At 41.2% G+C, this 22,916-nt stretch overlaps 1 protein-coding gene across 1 annotated transcript in view; it reads left to right on the plus strand.

Annotated features, from left to right (window-relative positions):
- LOC124722572 (E3 ubiquitin-protein ligase RNF220-like) overlaps positions 1–22,916 on the plus strand; it is a 685,014-nt gene that overhangs the window by 610,241 nt on the left and 51,857 nt on the right. Inside the window, exons 7-8 of the mRNA XM_047247711.1 lie at positions 3,231–3,235; positions 17,943–18,115. Of these exons, the coding sequence (XP_047103667.1) occupies positions 3,231–3,235; positions 17,943–18,115 (178 nt within the window). The remainder of the gene's footprint in view (positions 1–3,230; positions 3,236–17,942; positions 18,116–22,916) is intronic.

Raw genomic sequence — 22,916 nt, forward strand, 5'->3', positions numbered from 1 at the left:
TCAATGGCTCATGATCATATTGGCTTCGCCTATGTTCACAGAGGGCATATTGAGCAGCACTCCTCACCATTGGCTGCAGTATTCTCACTGCAGAGCTGGTGGCCATATCTCGTGCACTTGAGCACATCCGCTCGTGCCCTGGCGAATCGTTTTTACTCTGTACTGATTCCTTAAGCAGCTTCCAAGCTATTGCTGCCACCCTCGCCATCCTTTGGTAGCGACCATCCAGGAGTTCATCTATGCCCTGGAACGGTCCAGTCGTTCAGTGGTGTTTGTCTGGACCCCAGACACGTCGGCATCCAAGGCAATGAACTCGCTGACAGGCTGACCAAACAGGCTACACGGAAACCGCTTATGGAGATCGGAATTCCTGTAACTGACCTACGTTCCTTGTTAAGCCGCAAGATTTTTCGGCTTTGGGAGACGGAATGGCATAACAGTACGCACAACAAACTGTGTGCCATTAAGGAGGCTACGAATGTGTGGAAGTTTTCCATTCGGTTATCTCCGAGGGGCTCTGTGGTTCTCTGCTGGCTGCACATTGGCCACGCTTGGGTCACCCACGGCTACCTCCTGCACCGTGAAGACCCACCTCAGTGTCGGTGTCGCGCCCGGTTGACAGTGGCCTATATTCTGTTGCGCTGTCCTACGTTGGCTGCCCTGCGACAAAATCTTTGGTTACCGGACACGTTGCCGTTAATTTTAGCTGACAACGCCTTATCGGCTGATCTAGTTTTACGTTTTATGCGCGAGGGTGGTTTTTATCATTCTATGTAAGTTTTAGTGTGTGTCCTTTGTCCCTGTGTGTGCTCCACCCTAGTGATTTTAGGCTGGAGGTTTTAATGTGTTGCAGAGTGGCTGGCTTCTCCTTTTTATTCTCGTGGTCACCCAGCCATGGTAATCTGCTTTATTTTTTTAAAATCTCTTCTACTTGTTTCTTGCGTCTAACTGTGATTTTCTTGTCCTCTTTTATTCCTTGCGGTGTTTGTTGCCTTTCTGTCTTTCTTGTGGTTTTTCCTCCCTTTCGATATTGTGCTGTACGTCTCGTTTGTTTTATTCTTTCCTTTGTGGGACTGTTGTAACAGGAACAAGGGACCATTGACCAAGCAGTTTGGTCCCTTACCCCCTCTCCCTTTTAAACCAACCAACGTGCCCTGATGCCTAGTCCGTACTAAACACAGACAGTCCAACCGTGTAACACAATCATCCCATTACTGCCACTGTTTGCCTATCCCCTGTTCTTCTTCGGTTGCCCCTGAAGTCATACATCTTGTATTCCCTAGCTCTTATTATTTCCATCGTTTTCACGCATTCATGCTCCTTTACCGTCGTCGAACGCTTATGCGTCTGCCATCGTTCGTAGTCTCTGCGACTGCACCCAGCTACGTGGCGCACTGTTTTAGGCACGAGACTCGCATTCTGCAGAAGAGAGGCCCACAAGGAGACCACCCAGCAACGGGATTTTTGCAAATTTTTCATATTTATGGTACGTTAAGTCCAGAACTCAAATATCACCCAACCGAAGCAGTTCGATGCAATTCTAAAAGAGTCTCGACAAAATCAACTTTGAATTTTTCCGACGAGCTGTAAGTCACTAAACGTAAGGCGATTTTCCCGACGCGGCGCACATAGAGGTATTTCATGCAAAAAGTTTGCCAGAATTAAAGTTTGATATATTCTGTACTGTGAGATTCTAGAGAACGTATTTTTAGGACAGCAATATATTTAAATACTTAACATGAAATAGACCAGAATTACGGTATCTTTATTAGATTATTTATTCCATAGCTGCAATACTATGTATTATTCAGATGATGCATCTTAGTCTTGTTCATCTGAGCAGTCTGTTTCTGCTGGCGACTCCTCTTTATTATCATTTAGCCGGCCGCTGTGGCCGGGTGGTTCTAGGCGCTTCAGTCTGGAACCGCTCTGCCGCTACGGTCGCAGGTTCGAATTCTGCTTCGGGCAGGGATGTGTGTGATGTCCTTAGGTTATTTAGGTTTAATTAGTTCCAAGTCTAGGGGACTGATGACCTCAGATGTTAAATTCCATAGTGCTTAGAACCATTTGAATCATTTATTATCGTTTTGAGCTTGAGAGACCTGCCTAATCTATCCTTCGCTTGAGAGCAGTAAATGTATGTTTCTTTTCAGAATCGTTGGCTGTTTTTCTTTGGTTTCGGCTTCTTACCTGTTATTAATGGATCAGACGCCAGAAGTAGCCTGTTTGTTATGTCTAGATTGAATTCTTCACGTGAGAATGTCCTGGGAAACGTTTGTCTGTACAGACAAAACTGCTTATTGCGGACCTCGGCTGCTTCTTCTGATAAAGTGCTTGTGGTTAATAGGGTATGTTCGATTACAGTTAGACCATGCTCCAAAATCTTGTATACAGTGGAAGACATGTGATGTCATGGATGTAAGTCAACGTACAGTCTTGCTGTTTCGACAGTATAAGCAGAAAATTTGTATATGTCTATCTTATGCCCCTAGAAATAGCTTCTAGAATAAATCTGAATCGATAGATGAGTTGCAGATCTACACCTGTTATTTCGCTGAAATTTCAGGATCTTCAAAAAATATTCTACTGGTACAAGCCGTCATTGCTATTTCCACAGCCTTGCTTGGGAACGTTTACAATTAATCCCAGTCGATTTCTACACATTTCTTGTGTTGCTTTTTCCCTCTCTTGAACAAGCTTATTTCCCTCTTTTGAACGGATTGCCACTTCTTGATGTGTATTTTCTACGAAAAATGCAACAAAAGTTCCAAAAATCTAATTCGCGTGTGGAGTTTAGACAGGTCGAACTGAAGACCTTCAATATTTACTACTTTGGTTTTCGGTGAGTCATTGAAGTCTTTTGATGTAACCTTGTAAATGTGGTACCTCATTGTCGATGCTGCCTCTGTGGCTGCACTGCAGACCTTTGCATCTACCACAGTCATCGGCAACGTGTGTTTCATTTGACTGGCACACGTTAATTCTGTGGCTCCAAATTTGTTCCTCAATACTTGTGTCTTACGCTTTTTACTACATTCATTTAGCTCTACAAACGACCTTGATGGCCTATCAACTCGAGTTTTGCAACATGGAATTGTGATGATACCTTGCAGCCAATTATGGTTATTTTTAAGAAGGTACTTTCAATCGTGTTTGAAGCAAGCCATCGTTACTTCAATTGTGACTTTATATAAACACATTATGTCTGAAACCTTTCTTTTCTTCATCAGGGAAGGTAAGCTCTGATAATATATAATCCTCCGTAAAGTCCAATCTTTCTACAAACTCTTTTCCAGAACATCTGTTCATAAGGACATAAAGGCCATTGATTGTCATAATTTTAACTTTCAAAGACTCGAGGAGATGAATGAAATGCTTTCAAAATTCGGTGATTAAATTTTTTATAGCTGGCAACTCGTTAATGTTAAACAATCGTACAAAATAAACTGCGGTATTCAGCGACAACTTTTTTAAATTTCCAGTAGAGGAATGATTTTTCTGTCAAACTGTATTAACAGGTACGCAGGGAAACACTCTGCAGTATGACAAAAAGAATGATTATAACAAAAATAGCAAACAGTTTGAATGAAAATAAGTATAAATAACAGTAGCCAGGCGGTTCTTCGGAATTCATATTGCCTTTCACTACACTTTAAGCAGAAACACGCTTCAACACATTCACAAACGCAAAGTGATTTCAAGCCAGTGGAGAAGCTTCAGATAGATCGCAAGTGAGACTTAAATATATACCAACTCTACCACGTATCAGTGCACAGTAAGCAAATAACGCATTGCCTCAGCAATGCCCTATCCATCAGACTATCGCAGGAATGTAGGCATTCTTGGAATTACTCCCGTTTGAAAAATGGACTTTTGGCCAGCAGGACAAAATACCCGTGTGTGCGCCGTGTAGCTTTGTATTGGAGAATGGTAATGGGATAATCAATGGATCGCTGGTTCGAACCTTACTATGGTCTTTTTTTAATTTTATTTTTTTTCAGCTCGATCGCCTACATCATTTAGATATAAACATTTATCAAATATATGCTAATTAACACATATCTCATCATCGATATTTTATAAAAGTTTGTCAATAAATTCGTGATGATTTTTTTTAAAATTTCAACTATCTCTATTCACAGTATTGTATGAAATATCGATAATTTAGAATTTATGTAATTATGCAGTGTGCGTGGTACGTGGTTGCATCGATGAGCTGAAAAAGGGGCCATTCCACTTTTTTAATTTACGATTACCGGAGATAACTGTATGCATCGTTTCGTATAACATGGAATCATATCTCATCAACAGAAGAGCTCGTTAGAAGGGCATTGAGTAAGAGAAGAGGCTATGCCCAATTAGACCTGTTCTAATAAAAAAGAAGAATCTAGACGATGTAAAAAAAATTCTACAATACTTACCTGACGAGCAGAAATCATTTCGTTACAGTATCTACCAGCGTCTTTTTCATTGCTGTAATGAGTATGGATAGTAAAAACTTACATAACAAAATCCTTTCTCAGCAAACAGAACACTGGTTGCCTCATCAGCATCATCAGGTTCTAAAAGGTGTCATCTCCAGTACATTCAAACTCCGTTATTGACCACAGTCGTTAGCTAAAGTGTGTTGTAATGGTGTATATTGTTTCACTTGGGGCCAATTGCTACATGGGAACTCCACGACACCGTGCTTAAACCTGTTGTGTAGAAAAATAGTTTTGTGTCTCTCCTGAAAAACTGACTTTCTGAGACGTGACTCCTTTTCCAACTCACCGGTTCAGTGAGAACAAGAAGACACACATTTTTTTCTAAAAACCGATTATTAGATGTATGTTGATTAGCAAATAAATTTGATTAATTTTATATTTAAATGATGTAGGTGTTCGAACTGAACGAAGAAATTAAACAAATGTGCATTAGGTGCTGTTTTCACCTATATGTCAGAGTCCTTACTGCTCCAACTATACAAACACACAACAGTATGTTTTACACTATATAAACCATGCAATTGCTGCTCTAAGCTTACCACTACTTACAAAGATACGTGAACATCACGTTTTTCTTCACAGTCGTTAGCGGTTGTCTGCTGTCCCGTAGAAATCGTAGAGAGCCACCACTTTCGTAGTTGCAGAATGAAATTTAGGAAAATAATGAAGGAGTAGTACATATAATGATTTTAATAACAGCTCTTTTCTGGAACTATCCTCGAGAAGCGGAGAGACACAGAATAAAAAAAGTATTTAATAGTTTATTAAAAAAAAAACTGACTGCATTTTGCGAGTTGCTGGCTGCTTCTGATAGAATGCCGGTCTAATCTCAGTTGTGTAGGCTGTCAGCCCTAAGCTTCCTCTGGTGCATAGGCGCTGCTGGCGGGCGGACATATTTTAGGAGTGAAGCAACATTGGAGCGCAATGTGGTTTATACTCGCATCTAAAAGTGATGCGCATCACTTTCGCGATCTACTTCCGTCTTATCTCCAGTGTGAGGAATGCTTGCCCGTCGGCTGTCTCATGTGCTAGAAAGGGTGCGACTATTATCCATCGCTCTCTCGCAATCGGCAACTGTTTGCGGTTAAGCCATGTTGGGTCTTGTCAGCTGCGTGGGCGGCAGTCAGCGTCCACAGCAGTGTTTCTCTGGCCTTCAAGCTTTGGCGAAGCAGCGACCACTCACGGCGGCGGTAGTGGGCATTGAGTCGCTGGAGGCTTGCGCGGCCCCCGGGGCAGCCGTCGCGGCAATAGGCTGACTTATCACGAACACTTGCTTGACGTGGTCCACCATTTCCACTGGTGCCGCATCAGGAGGATGTTGCGCTGTTGGAAAATAAAAATGAAATATCCTAAGTAAAAACGCGCAGAGTATCAATAAATAATTGATCATTTATGGAGAAAGAATAATCGTAAGTATTTCCTAAAAACAAACAGAATGTTAATAAGTCGTCATTATTAAAAAAGAAAAATCGTAAGTATTAACATAGATAATATTAATAATTGATTAATAATAAGAGAATTTGATGGACAAATACTTTCGAATGTGACTGACTTGTTCTTCTTTTTACTCTGGCTGGAGACGGTGGCTGATCTCTACTGTTAGTGCTTCAAGGTAATCCTTTCAATTGACGTTCAGTCCTGGAATGAGTGAATTCGCTTAGTTGAAATAATAATAATAATAATAATAATAATAATAATAATAATAATAATATTAATAATATGGTCAAACCCGGTACAACATAACAGGCATGCACGGTGGATAGAAGCAGAAACAGATACATACAAGATGATACCACAAATGCCTGAAGTGATGATTTTGCAACATGAAGTCACCCAAGCAATTAATTCTACTCACAATTGGAAAGCCACTGGAAAAGATAAAATAGCAAATTTCTGGCTAAAGAAATTCACCTCAACACATTCACATCTAACTAAATTATTTAACAGTTACATTGCAGACCCATACACATTCCCTGATACACTTACACATGGAATAACTTATCTGAAACCTAAAGATCAAGCAGACACGGCAAACCCAGCTAAATATCGCCCCATAACATGCCTACCAACAATATACAAAATATTAACTTCAGTCATTACACAGAAATTAATGACACATACAACACAGAACAAAATTATAAATGAAGAACAAAAAGGCTGTTGCAAAGGAGCACGAGGATGTAAAGAGCAACTGATAATAGATGCAGAGGTGACATATCAAGCCAAAACTAAACAAAGGTCGCTACACTATGCATACATTGATTACCAAAAAGCTTTTGATAGTGTACCCCACTCATGGTCACTACAAATATTGGAAAGATACAAAGTAGATCCTAAATTGATACAGTTCCTAAACATAGTAATGAAAAATTGGAAAACCACACTTAATATCCAAACAAATTCAAATAATATCACATCACAGCCAATACAGATTAAGCGTGGAATATACCAAGGAGACTCATTAAGTCCTTTCTGGTTCTGCCTTGCTCTGAACCCACTATCCAACATGCTAAATAATACAAATTATGGATACAATATTACTGGAACATACCCACACAAAATCACACATTTGCTATACATGGATGATCTAAAACTACTGGCAGCAACAAATCAACAACTCAACCAATTACTAAAGATAACAGAAGTATTCGGCAATGATATAAATATGGCTTTTGGAAGAGGCAAATGTAAGAAAAATAGCAGAGTCAAAGGAAAACACACTAAACAAGAAGATTACATATTGGATAACCACAGCGACTGCATAGAAGCGATGGAAAAAACAGATGCCTATAAATATCTAGGATACAGACAAAAAATAGGAATAGATAATACAAATATTGAAAAAGAACTAAAAGAAAAATATAGACAAAGACTAACAATAATACTGAAAACAGAATTGACAGCAAGAAACAAGACAAAAGCTATAAATACTTATGCTATACCAATATTGACCTACTCATTTGGAGTAGTGAAATGGAGTAACACAGACCTAGAAGCACTCAATACACTTACACGATCACAATGCCACAAATATAGAATACATCACATACATTCAGCAACAGAAAGATTCACATTAAGCAGAAAGGAAGGAGGAAGGGGATTTATCGACATAAAAAACCTACATTATGGACAGGTAGACAATTTAAGAAAATTCTTTCTAGAACGAGCAGAAACTAGCAAAATACACAAAGCAATCACTCATATAAATACATCGGCTACACCACTGCAATTTCATAACCACTTCTACAACCCTTTAGATCAAATAACATCAACAGATACGAAGAAAGTAAATTCGAAAGAGAAAACACTACATGGCAAGCACCCGAATCATCTAACACAGCCACACATCGATCAAGACGCATCCAACACATGGCTAAGAAAAGGCAATATATACAGTGAGACGGAAGGATTCATGATTGCAATACAGGATCAAACAATAAACACCAGAAATTACAGTAAGCATATTATTAAAGATCCCAATACCACAACAGATAAATGCAGACTTTGCAAACAACAAATAGAAACAATAGATCACATCACAAGCGGGTGTACAATACTAGCAAATACAGAATACCCAAGAAGACATGACAATGTAGCAAAAATAGTACATCAACAGCTTGCCTTACAACATAAACTTATAAAACAACACGTTCCCACCTACAAGTATGCACCACAACATGTAATGGAGAATGATGAATACAAATTATACTGGAACAGAACCATTATAACAGATAAAACAACACCACATAACAAACCTGACATCATACTCACCAATAAAAGGAGAAATTAACACAACTAATCGAAATATCCATACCCAATACAACAAATATACAAAAGAAAACAGGAGAAAAAATTGAAAAATACATCCAACTGGCTGAGGAAGTGAAGGACATGTGGCATTAGGATAAAGTTGTCATTATACCAGTTATACTATCAACTACAGGAGTCATACCACACAATATCCACCAGTACATCAATGCAATACAGCTACATCCAAATTTATATATACAACTACAGAAATTCGTAATTATTGATACATGTTCATTTACCCGAAAGTTCCTAAATGCAATATAACATATACCGTACAGTTAAAAGGTAGTCACGCTTGATCAAGGTCCGCGTCACTTTCCATTTTTGACCAGACATAACGTCTGAGAAAAGAAATAAATACTCCGACGTGGCGCGTCCCAGGTGGCGGATAGGGGGGTCCTCACCGGTTTACCGGCGGACTTGAGCGAAATAAAATAGCTCTCGCGGACCAAACACTAAACAACCTCTACGACTAACAACCCTAACAACCGTAGTTGTAACTCGGAGCTTGCTCCATACAAGGTTGACTACCTTTGAAAGTCAAACATGGAAGGAAATCTTTCAAGGAATAATACACCGCTTGGCAATAACCAAGGAAGACTGCACTCGGATATGGTGGGCAGTCACCTGAAAGATAACTTGGATGAGTCGGAGCATCTGAAAATACCCAAAACGGACAGACGACCAAAACTCAAGACAGGACAAATTAACTACATTGGGACACACAATATAAATTCCCTCATACAACCAGGCAAACTCAAAGTTCTGACGGATGAAATGGATCGCAAGGGGATTCTCATAACCGGACTTCAAGAAATGAGAAATACTGATCAGGAGCCGATAGAATCACAAGGATATAGGATTTATAAGGGAATACCAGGGAAAAGAATCATGAAACAGTGTCCACAATTTGGAACAGGATTCGTGGTGAGTCTGAAAATAATAGAGTCCATAATAGAATTTAAAGCACAATCTCCCAGGCTCTCAACATTAACTCTGAAAGCTGCAAATAAAATGTACACAATAATAAATGTCCATGCCCCGACAAATGATAAAAATAATAAAAAAGAACACAGAGAAGAGGTAGAAAAATTTTGGGAGCACTTAGATCAAACGATGAATAACATTAATAAAAATCACATCAAAATTTTAATTGGAGACTTCAATGCCCAGTTAGGAAGGGAAAAGAGATATAGAGACATAATAGGGAAATGGACAGCACAAAGAAGAACAAACAAAAATGGCATAAGACTAGTGGAATTTTGCAGAAACCATGACATGATCTCAAAGTCGACGTATTTTAAGAGAAGACCAAGTAAACTAAAAACTTGGAAACATCCAGACTGGAAAAAAGGAGAATGGCAACTGGACCATGTCTGCATGGATAAGAATTACCACAAGGAAATTTACAATGTGAAAGTACTGAGAGGGACAGATACCGGATCAGATCATTACATGATAAAAATTAAAATTAAATTAACCCCATTAGTAAAGAAAAAATCCCACCAGAAGAAGAAGAGAACCTATGACCCTCATAAACTGATACAAAATGAGGATTATGAAGCACAAACCAGGGATATAAAAATAACAGATGATCTGGAAGAAATAATTCCCAAATTGAAACAAATAGCTGAACAAGTTGCCCCTATAAATCCAAGGAAAAAACACTAGTGGTGTGGAACGATGAATGTGATGAAGCAGTGTTGGATCGACACCAAGCCTGGTTAAGGCATCAAAATGAAAAAAACAGAAAAATCATATTTGGAACTCACAAAACAAAGGAAGACAACACAAAAAATAATGAGAGTTAAACGTCAGTACCAAAAAGATATACTTCTAATGATAGAAACAAATAGTGAAAAAACAAACTCAAGAGACTATTACAAAATATTTGGCAGACAATTACAAAGATATGATCCTCCAACATTAATGTTAAAAGATAAAGATAATAACCTAGCCCATAGCAATAGTAAAAATACAGAAATTCTAGCAGAAACATTTAACAAGTTACTAAATTGTGAAGATCCCCCAGAACTTCTTCAGATAAACGCAGAAACCCCAATTAAAACACCAGCAGAAAATATAAATCCACCTACAATTAATGAGGTCTACAGAGCTTTGAAAGAACTCAAAAACTACAAAGCAAGTGGAGAAGATCAAACGTTTGCTGAACTCTGGAAATATGCAGCGGAACCAGTAAAGATAGCATTACATCAATGCATAGTAAAAATCTGGAATGAAGAGAAATTACCAGAAAATTGGACTACTGCTATAATACATCCATTACATAAGAAAGGAGAAAAATCAAATCCAGACAACTATAGAGGAATTTCCCTTTTGGACTGCACGTATAAGATAATGTCAAGAATACTATACAACCGCTGTAAAGATCAACTAGAACTGGAGCTGGGAGAATATCAAGGAGGATTTAGATCCTGGAGAAGCTGCCCAGAACAGATAATCACCTTGAAGTTAGTTATGGATGTCTACAAAAGAAGGCAAAAACAACTAGTCATAACCTTTGTAGATTCCAAAAAGGCGTATGATTGCATCCATAGATCTTCAATGATGAAAATATTAAGGAATTTTGGACTTCATCCTAAATTAATAAAAATGATACAGTTAACCTTAACAAACACCAAATCCAAAGTAAAATTTAGAGGAGAAATATCTGAACCATTTACGATTAAAACAGGGTTGAGACAGGGAGATTGTTTATCACCATTGCTATTCAATTGTGCTCTTGAATATGTAATGAGAGAATGGTACAAGGAAAATCCTATGAATATTAAAATTGGAACTAAGAAAGATAAAATAAGCCTAAATTGCTTGGGATTTGCTGATGACCTAGCATTACTAGCTAATAATATTCAGGAAGCCACGAAACAAATAACAAGCTTACAAAATATAGCACAAAAATTAGGACTCCAGATATCATTTGAAAAGACTGAAATAATGGTAACGGATCCACTTGTAATAGATCACATCACAGTGAACAATAGGGAAATTAAAATAGTGAAACAATTTAAATACCTGGGTGAAATTATAACACATAAATTGGACGAGAAACCTGCATGGCGAGCAAGAACTAATAAAATGATAAAAGCTCAAAAACTAACATGGTCTACGTACAATAAAAAATGTCTATCAATTAAAACAAAATTAAAACATTACAAGACGGTGGTTCAACCAGAGGTTACATACGGAAGTGAAACTCTTTTTAAAGTCACCCAGAAAAACAGAATTGACAAAATTTTAAAAGTAGAGAGAAGAATTGCTATAACATGCATAAATAAGAAATATCAAAAAGCTGGGCAATGGCGGATAGTTCCAAATGAAGTGGTATACAGAGAACTGGAGCCCATCACTGATACTATACGAAAGAAAAGGATCTCTTTTTGTGGTCTCATTCTGAGGACACCAGAAACCAGATTATCAAGGAAAATTATTGAGAAACTCTGGAATTTGAAACAACAAGGAGGATGGCTTAAGGAAATAAGAGAGGATATGGAAGAACTGGAAATAACTCTGGATGATTTGCAGAACAAAACGCCAAATTTAAAGACGTTGAGGCACACAGAAATAAGATTTAAACCAAAAATTGATAAACGACATACAATGAAAAGGGTATTTACAGATAAGGAACGACGAAAAGCATCGGAACGAATGAAGAGATACTGGGCCACTCGGAAGGGGAAAATACCAAAGAAGAGGACCAGAAATGATTGACTGAAGTGGTCCAATGAGGCCGTAAAAGCAGGAGAAGAAGAAGAATAATAATAAGTGGCGAGGGGAGGTGGAAGCTTGATTCCTATTGTGCTGGAGAGAAGGGGGAGGGAAGCAGTGACCTTTATTCCCCCGCCTTGTTATGTCACGCAATTCTCCATGATGCATTGACAGGGTATCAGGTTACATCCTGACCTTAAATACACCTCACGCAATTATCGAACAGGTGTGGGCAGAGGGTTGAATTTTCCGGAAAAGTGGGTATAACATTAAGACAAGATTGTTATCGGTGGTAGATCCCGCACTCATCCTCCACTATTGACAAGTTTAATATTTCCAGGTATCCTTCTGTCTATGCATTCTCGCTAAGAACGCCTTGATTTAGATGAAACTTCGATATATCATACTGGTCTTTCAGAAATAGTTTTTTCAAAAATTCTTATCTTCCGTATATATCATTGTTATGTCTTGTCATTAAATTTGTTAATGCTCAGTATTATGTTTCACCAACTTCCTCATCTCAAGTGGGCAAATCAAACTGCAGGTTCATAGTTGAGGTTCGTTTAGTTTCAATTCTGAAAAATTTTTCATTCTATAACTTCATCTGCGACCTATGTCCCTATTCCTACCTACACTTGTTTCATTATTGACAGATAGCCTGATCAGATATCGTACCTCAATTTCACTACATTAATCGATAACATTTGGTTTGCTTAAGCATTAGGACAGCCCCCCAAGAGTCTGGCATTCGATCCCCAGTTAGTTGTATGGATTTCTTTGATACATAATGTGATCTCCTTCCATGTAAAAGGTATGTGCGTCAATCCATTAGGAATATATTTAATAAGGGTACAAGCAATTAAAATCGGCCTCTAGCTTGATGATGACTACGATGTTCATCATTCCCACCACTTTAACGTAGTGCTGTTCCCCCCCCCCCCCCTCCCCTGTCTGTCTGTCTCTCTCTCTCTCTCTCTCTCTCTCTCTCTCTCTCTCTCTGTCTGTCTGTCTAAGCCCCTCGACTGGCACGATCTGACCGGTTTCTTTTTGTTCGCGATAGACCTCCCTTTGAGTAGATCGAATTCGGAAAGTAGATTTACGATAATTTGTTCTAAAGTTAATTGTTCACAACATTAACAACCCTATACACCCAGGGACAGGATGAGAGTGTAACGGCTGTAACTATATATATATATCAATGAATTATCCCCTCCCCCTCAAGGAATTCCCCAGGCGATCGGGGAGGGGGGGGGGGCTCCCTAGTATCTATGCCATCCCTCAGAAAAAACTTTCGTATTAGCTGCTGTTTTTCTCATTGCAACCACTTTACGAGACGTATGTGGAATGGAGCAATAATGTTTGCTCACAGCAATTAGAGGAAGAGGTAAAGAAATCACCTTTCAGCCTCCCTTTTGTCAGAGTATCGTTTACCCTCCAAGTAGTACACTAACGTTCAATGGGAAATTCACCACCGTGGAGTTGCTCGCATTCAGATATTTTATACGACTGGTATTGCTATTAGCGATTTGTGGTCAATGAGGTAATAAAAAGGTAAGAATTTTCATCGGCTATTTTAGGTTCAATAGTTACATTTATCTACATTCAGCTCCAACGTCCACCAATCCTCAACCCTCTGCAAATCGCTTCAGGTTACCGGATCGCAACCCAGCTATAAACAGGAGCCTACATCTAAATACGTATTCAGCAAACCACTGTACGCTGTGGGCTATGTCGGTAGTATTACCCATTTCTTTCTGCCTTTTCTAGTCATATGCGTAATGATCGAGTAAAAATAGCAAGCCGCTGTGGTGGAGCGGTTCTAGGCGCTTCAGACCGCACACGGCTGCTACGGTCGCAGGTTCGGGCATGGGTGTGTGTGATGTCCTTAGGTTAGTTAGGTTGAAGTAGTTCTGAGTCTAGGGGATTGATGACCTCAGATGTTAAGTCCCATAGTGCTTAGAGCCATTTGAACCAATTTTTGATGTTGCTAGGGTCGTATAGGTTGGCGTATTCCATTCGAATATGCAGCGAAGACAAAAAAATTTATGAGACAGACCATCTGTTTAGCCAGGTAGCATAAAGGTGGATTAGAGTTTGTATGAAAGTATATAGATAATCAGATTTGAGATTGGGATGGAAGAGTAATCTGTAATAGTGATGGTAAGTATTCGCCACTATGCACTGTACAGTGGCTTGCAGCGTGTTTGTTTTGTATGTAGGATGCTCACAGGTGATGGAGTTCTTTGCAAGCAGATGGGAAGACCTATGGTTGCGCTTGTAGTTGACCTGAACATAATTAAATATATTGCACTTTGATTGGACTAGAAATCGTATACATTGTCATTGGAAATGTTAGCCGCAGTAAAATGCCTAGCAGTAAGCACCTGAAGTGAACTGAAGAAGACTGCATGTGTTGGGGTCAGATCCATTTGGTGTAATCTTGAGAGATTCAACCAAAAAACTTGACGAATGATAGGTTGGTTAGCTAAAGGAGAAGAATATGTCAGCCTAAGGCTGAAATTCATTTTCATGGAATTTTAAGGGGATATAATCCACCCACAAAGAAGTGACAGTCTAGGAGGCAAGTGGCTGCATTTCTCATCGTCAGGTCACCTAGATACTGTGGCACTACAATCTGATCGGGTTGTAAGTGGCTCCAAGATGACTGCTGTTGCTGGAGGAAACATTGACAATTATTTGGTCTGGCTTGTTCTTGTTGGTTACTTGGCTCTCGATGTATGATAGTCGGATAAGCGTGTAGGTACTGGATTTGCTTCTAAATAAATAACTACACTATACATACGTGTACTGCCTTGTGGATATACTCTGTTCTACACAGAATATGCCATCATGGTCGGTCCACTCCCAAAGAGCGTGTGGGGGAAAATGAGCAATGCTATGACTAAAAGTTGAATCTTTCCCTGATGTTGCAGTAGCTCGGAATTGTGCATGGTGGTGGGTGGCTGTTGCACCAATGTAGATGATTCGGCAGATAGCGTGCGTGTTGAACGATCTGTGATACTGTTAGAACTGTATTATGGAGGTATATCCCAGCTGAAAAACTGGTGGCTATGCTTTCAGTGAAGACTCTGATGCCATTATGCCATTGTATATCTAGTGTAGTGATCACTGGAATATGATAAATTAGATTGGGACAAGTAGATCATCATTTGAATCGATGAATTGCAGATCAGACTATCTTTGTACTGTCCTCGTAGTGTAATGGTGCGGCAGTATGGTTCCCTCGGGCATTAAACAATCTGTATCTGTCATAGTAATCCTAGGCGGAATACATACATCTATTTTTACTTGATAATTACGCATGTGATTGTAAAAGGAACGAAGAAATCGATACTACTGCTAGCACCATACATTCCTCACTGTGGAGTGGTTTGCAGAATACATACTCGGATGTAGGTTCCTGTCGTTAGCAGGGCTGCAACTCGTGTAGGCTATAGCGATTTGCAGAGGATTGAGGATTGGTAGGCGTTGGAGTTGAATGTAAATAAATGTAAGAGTTGAATCTAAAACAGCTAAAGAGATCTGCTACTGTTCTACTGTATCACTGACTACAAATCACTAGAAACACTGCCAGCCGTAAAAAATATTTGGCCTCGAGCATACACATGGTGGTAATTTTTTCCTAAACATTAGTGTGCAGTTTTTTCTGGTTATGACAGCTCTCTATATAGCCAGTGAAAGGTAGAGAGCTAGGCAGCCTTTCAGTAATGAAACAGTGCTGTCAGAAGGTGATGATCCTAGTCTAGCACAAATTTTCAGCTTTCCCCATTGGTTTAAATCATTGCCTGCTCCAGGGCCGGCCAAACGCTGCACAGTGTGCAGACGTGAAGAAGTGCTGCACATGTGCGACAGCGACATCTGTTATTAGACATGTGTCCTAAATGATCGGTGGCGGCTCCACTTCCCTGTTGTACAAGCAAGAGCGCAACATATCCTGTCTCGTTTACCCCTGGTGACCGTAACCTTAACAGAGAAGTACTGACAAATGGCAAGTACTGTGAAAAAGCAAAGGACGGGAGATCTATGTTCTCAGTCGTTTAAAAATGACTGGGAACTGCAATTCTTTTTTGTAGCCGTTGGTGAAAACTCACAGTGTTTGCCGTGCCGCCGAATAATAGGCGCCGGCCGGAGTGGCCGTGCGTTTCTAGGCGCTACAGTCTGGAACCGCGTGACCGCTACGGTCGCAGGTTCGAATCCTGCCTCGGGCATGGATGTGTGTGATGTCCTTAGGTTAGTTAGGTTTAAGTAGTTCTACGTTCTAGGGGACTGATGACCACAGCAGTTAAGTCCCATAGTGCTCAGAACCATTTGAACCATTTTTTGAATAATAGGCGTCCAGCGTAAGTTTTCAATTGAAAGACATTACAATAGATATCACAAAGACGAGTGTAGTGTACTCAACAGTGAAGAACGGCAAGCAAAATTAAATGTCCTTCAGAAAATGGATGAGACACATCAAGTTGATTTTACTGTACGTCAAAGTAACTAATACTTCTTGAACTCTTAGTTTCTTGTGTTACATTTATGTCTGGTTTACTGTACGGTGTACAATGTACTGTCTTCAATTTTCCAGAACGACAACCACACTAAATCTTCATTGCGAGCAAGTTTTAAAATCGCATTAAAAATTGCATAATCTGGGAAACCCTTTTATGAAGGGGAGTTTGTGAAAGGGTGTCTGATTGATGCTGCAGAACTTGTGTGTCCCACGAACGTTAGCAGGTTTCAAGAAATCAGTCTATCCAAACGAACGGAGGCAAGACGTATCAGTGTATGGTCGGCGATCTGCACAGGCAGCTAATAAATGAGGCTAAATACTTTGTCGGTTTCTCTGTTGCGCTAGATGAAGCAACAGATCTTACAGTTACAGCCCAGGTTGTGATATACATACGAGGTGTCGATAACGCACTTTGTGTAACAGAGGAGCGACATCTGTGCGTAGAAACATGCACTACATGAACGCTGACGGCTGCGGCGTGCACGCTGTAACCCGGAAGTTGCACATGTGCAAGAGCACCCCAGGCGTGCAGAATTCCTGGCCGACCCTGGCCCACTCGAACCCATTGTGTGCATTTCTTTTGTGTATTATTCGTAGTTGCTGCTGGACCAAAATTATGTCTTCTGTTGGGTATGTCGAAACAACGGATACTACATATTTGAATATATTATTATTGATACTTATTTTCATCATTATTATTATGACCTATACGTTTTAGCATTTGAATTTACCGCGAAAAATTCTAATTTATCACGAAAATTTGAATTTTTCCTTAGATTCTGAATTTCCCGAAGTCTTTCTAGGTGTGGGAGAGGAGCAGAGGAGCCCACCCTTTCTTCTGCAAACTGATTAAGTACAGAATATGCAAACTGGATTTTGTAACTAAACAGATATCCTTTGTAATGTAATTGACATTGATTTCCATTTCATGTTGAGAGATCAGTTCAACAGCTCAGCTTAGACTGAGCGGTTTTTCTTAAGAGATGGGTGGCAGGGCGTGTGATTTCCCAGAAGGGAATAATAGGGACCACCCAATCGGCTGGGGAATTGCCAGAGAGGTAGGAGTAATTAATTGATCAATTTAATTAATTGGTCAATTAATTTGATATCAAAAGTTTCCTCGTACGGACTTTGCTCCACTACTCAGATCATCGGCGGTAACAGATCACATTGTGTGAAGAGGGTCATTTTCGCTCCCCCTGTCAATCACTTTGTCGAGCTTTGTGGAAGGAAGCGGAATGGCGACACTGTCAAATACGGAGGTAACGCATGTCGTGATGTGACTGGTGGGTGTTTCAGTGGCGATAGCAGCAGTCCGGCAGCGGAGGCGACCGACATCAAGGAGGAGCCGGACGGCGACGGCGACGGCGAGGGCGAGGGCGACGGCGACGGCGACGCAGAGGCGGAGGGCGACGGCGAGGCGGCTGGCGCGGCCGCGGGCGCGGGCGCGGGCGCGCACCCCAGCGACCCCGCGCCAGACCGCGACCAGCTGGTCGAGGCGCTCAAGGCGCGCATCCGACAGCTCGAGGCGGACGCCTCCAGCGCCGACAAGTTCAAATGCCTCATCTGCATGGTCAGTACTACCTCCAGCCACTCTCCTTCAACACATTACTATTACACTCAAAAGTAGCTAAAACTCGATAATTGAGGCTTGCACAGGGTACTGTAGCGCGGAGAGCTGCATCGAACTATCGTTGGTCTAAAGCCCACAATAACAACAACAATAACAAGTGTAAGTTTGTTCATGGAGAAAGGTGTGAAGAAAACAAGGAAGAAATTTCGAAATAGAATTAAACGTTTGGGGGAAGAAATCAAAACTTTGTGGTTTGTCGATGATAGAGTAAACCCGTAGGAGACGACAAACGAACTGGACGAGCATTTGGATGGAGTGGACAGTGTCTTGAAAAGAGGTTATAAGATGAACATCAACGTAAGTAAAACAAAGGTAACTGAATGTAGTCGAATTAAATCAGGCGATGCCGAGGAAATTACCAGTAGCGAGAAACTTTTGAACGTAAATTTAAATTTGAGTGTTAGGGAAAATTTTCTGAAGTTATTTGTCTGGAAGACTTGTACGGAAGTGAAACATGCACGATAAACAGTTCAGATAAGAAGAGAATAAGAACTTTTGAAATACACGGGGGTGATAAGAGTCATGGATAGCGATATGCACATGTACAGATGGCGGTAGTTCCGCGTTCACTGGGTATGAACGGGCAGTGCATTGGCGGAGGTGTCATTTCCGCTGAGGTGATTCATGTGAAGAGGTTTCCGGCGTGGTTACGGCCACAAGACGGGAATTAACTGGCTTTGAACGCGAAATGGTAGTTGAAGCTGGACGCATGGGACATTTCATTTCGGAAATCGTTAGGGAATTCAATATTCCGAATTCACAGTGTCAAGAGTGTGCCGAGAATACCAAATATCAGGCATTATATCTCACCACAGACAATGCAGCAACACTGCTTGCCATTACGTCGCGGCGAAAACTGTGCCTATGGTTTGAAAAATCGGTGAAAGTGCAGTGTCAAGCGACCATAGACTACGAAATCTGCCTATTCACGTCGCCAGAAACATATGAGAAAGCACCACAATATCGAAACTATGAGAAGTTGCAGCTTGTATAGCAGAATAGCCACTAAAATAAATGTCCAATAGTATTACGTAAGTTAAAAAATAAAAAAGAACTCCCTGAAGAAGCACATAATGTGCTGAAACATGTCTGGGTGAGACAAAACAGAAAAAAAAGGTGTCTTGCATAAGGCGGAATGCCTCTTCCCATACTATGTTGTATGTGCACCTAACATGGTGCCGCCTCAGACGAGAACACAGTGGCAGCTTTAACTTGTCCATTGGGAGCGTCAGATGAAACGCAAGTCTGAAAACAAGACACTACCCTTCTTCACGGGACCACTCGTGATCGGCAATATCACATTTGGCGTGGCACCCAGTGTCTTTGTGTGTATGGAATGCGACTGGTGTGTCGCGGAATTTACATCATCCTCTTAAAGCTACAGAAAACATTTTCAGAGGAATCTATGACCCCGACGCTGATGCTAGGTATCGAGCATGGCGGGGACTGTCCTCGTTGGACGTATTCGAGCATTAAAACCAATACACACTGAAGAGCCAAAGAAACTGCTACACGTTTATAATATCGTGTATGGTACCCGCGAGTACGCAGAAATGCCGCAACACGACATGGCATGGACTCGACTAATGTCTGAAATAGTGTTGGAGGGAACTGACATCATGAATCCTGCAGGATTCCATAAATCCGTAAGAGTACGCGCGGGTAGAGATCTCTTCTGAACAGCGCGTTGCAAGGCATCCCAGATATGCTAATTAATGTTCATGTCTGGGGAGTTTGGTGGCCGGCGGAAGTGTTTAATCTATGAAGAGTGTTCCTGGAGCCACTCTGTAGCAATTGTGGACGTGTGGGGTGTAACATTGTCCTTATGGAATTGCTCAACTCCGTCGGAATGTACAATTTACATGATATGCAGGTTATCAGATAGGATGCTCACGTACGTGTCACCTGTCAGAGTCGTATCTAGACTTATCAGGGGTCCATTTCACTCCAACTGCACACGCCCCACACCATTACAGAGCCTCCACCAGCTTGAACAATCCCCTGCTGACATGCACGGTCCATAGATTCATGACGTTGTCTCCATATCCGTACACGTCCACCCTCGACGAGACTCGTTCAACCAGGCAACATGTTTTCAATTATAAACAGTCCAATGTCGGTGTTGGCGGGCCCAGGTGAGGCGTAAAGCTTTCGGTCGTATAGTCATCTAGGTTACACGTGTGGGTCTTCTGCTCCGAAAGCCCGTATTGATGATGTTTCGTTGAATGGTTGTTGATGGCCCAGCACTGAAATCTGCAACAATTTGCGAAGAGTTGCACTTCTGTCACATTGAACGATTCTCTTCAGTCGTCGTTGGTCCCGTTCTTGCAGAATCTTTTTCCGGCCTCAGCGATGTCGGAGATTTGATGTTTTACCGGATTCTTGATGTTCACTGTACACTCGTGAAGTGGTTGTACGGGAAAATTCCCAGTTCATCGCTCGTGCGCCGACTATAACACCTTGTTAAAACTTACTTAAATCTTGGTAACCTGCCATTATAGAAGCAGTAACCGATTTAACAACTGTGTCAGAAACTTGTTGACGCCTACCGCAGCGCCATATTCTGCCTGTTTACATATCTCTGTATTTGCATTCGCATGTCTATACCGGTTTCTTTGGCGTTTCAGTGTAATTACCTGTCACTGGGTTGTTAAACGTGTTTGACGTTATCTAGACTGCCATTAAATGTTTCCCCCTTCAAGGCATAAGCTCCATAGCCGCAAAATAAAGGTACGTACGACGTTCAACTCCCGGCCGTTCTCACTCCCAAGGACTTCAGTAACGTGTATCAAATGAACGCAACACGTACTCATTACAACTACTCTGACCAATACTGACTCTTACAGACGCTCTTTGCATTTTCGTGTAAATGTGCCTTTTATTTCACGTGTTTCTCTTTTGTTTAGCCTCCCATGTTTCATGTGGGGCGATGTAGAAAGTTGTCTGTCTGTGGAAAAGACAGCACAGTGGTACATGAGCGGAGGGAAATGTCGAAGAAAATTAATGTACAAATGATAGCACGCTACGTTTTCCATATTTCGAAAATATCGATCCTCAAGGAAGAAGCGGATACAACACTTGCGTGCCAAATGAGAACACACCTTTCTGTATGAAGTTAGTAAGGTATTAGCAGTTACGCCATCAGAAGTTACACACAACTGCTGTAAATGAGTTACGACTGTGAGATGGAGTACATCGTGTACCCCTACCATTCCTCTACTTCAGGCGTCCCAGAGGTTTGCTGGTGTACGCACGCACCACGCACCCACGTCGCCGGCGCGAGTGCGAACGCACGCACGCACCCTCCCTCCCTCCCTCCCTCCCTCCCTCCCTCCCTCCCTCCCTCACTGTTCGTCAACGAGGCTGTGGGGTATTTACGGAATGATATGCAGGAAGACCTGTAGAGGATCGACGCTTCGTATAAGGACTGGCAGCTGATATTCAACACAAATAAATGTAATGTTTAGTACTTGAATATACGGAAACACCGAGTATTGTCTGTTACACTTTCCGTTATCGATCATTCGAACGAATGACGATTATAAAATATGAAGGTGTTTCCGTCCGGAACGATTTAAAATAGAACTACCACAGTAAACTACCCCTAGTGAAGAAGGTAGTTACCGAAGACAAGTAACTGGAAGAATCCTAAGGAAATGTAATTCATCCACATAGAAGGTAGCTTAGGAATGTCTTCCCCGTTCGATAGATGAGTATTGAAAACTTTGGTCGATCGATGGTTGAATATTGCTAGTCAGCATGTGACGCTAACATGAGGTAGTATTAATAGGAAAGAATATATATGAGCAGTAATTGTTCTGATATACTTACGTGCTACTTTCTCATCTCACAATTTCTACATGTTAATGACGATGTACTGAATTCTGGTTCATAGGTAGATGGATCGTATGGCAATCTGTAGTCTAAAAAGGCTTGTCCTGTTCTTCATAAGGTCGTATTTTACTCACAAAGCGAGAGTACGACCCTTGCCGAACGCCTTCCGGTTTTCAGTCTCCAGGCACGCCATAATCATGTAACTTCCAGAATGTGTTTTCACTCTGCAGCGGATGGTGCACTGATTTGAAACTTCATGGCAAATTAAAACTGTGTACCGGTGCGGAACTCGAACCTGTGACTTCTGCCTTTCGCGGAGAAGTATTTTACCCACTGAGCTTTCCAAGTACAGCTGACGACCCACCCTCACAGCTGTACTGCCGCCAGGACCTCACTTCGTACCGTGCAAACTTCACAGAAGTTATCCTGGATATCTTGCTGGACGAGCACTACTGGAAGAAAGGATGTTGCGGAGACTTCGCTTAGCCACAGGAAAGTGGGAGATGAGTTACAGGTCGAAGTAAAGCTGTAGGGGTGGGTTGTGAGTCGTGCTCCCGTAGCTCAGTCAATAGAGCACGTGCCCACGAAAGGCAAAGATCCCAGGTTTGAGTCCCGATCCTGCACACAGTTTTAATCTGCCAGGAATTTTCAAAATGTTACATATTTCGAGAAGGGCGGGTGACATTCAAAGACACAGCAGTCGGCCAGGACAGGCTCATTGTGTCATTACCTCCTATGTCATTGCTGCAGTGGATTCTGCCGTCAGAAATGACCCAGGGCGGAAGGTGGAAGACATACGGCTCATTTTAGGCGTCAGTCACGATACCACTCACGCCATCATGACAGAGAATCAGAAGTTCCGGAAAGTCTGTGACCAGTAGGTTCACTTGTGTGCCGGAGGATCAGA

The sequence above is a fragment of the Schistocerca piceifrons genome, chromosome X (assembly GCF_021461385.2).
Source record: "Schistocerca piceifrons isolate TAMUIC-IGC-003096 chromosome X, iqSchPice1.1, whole genome shotgun sequence".
NCBI lineage: Eukaryota > Metazoa > Arthropoda > Insecta > Orthoptera > Acrididae > Schistocerca > Schistocerca piceifrons.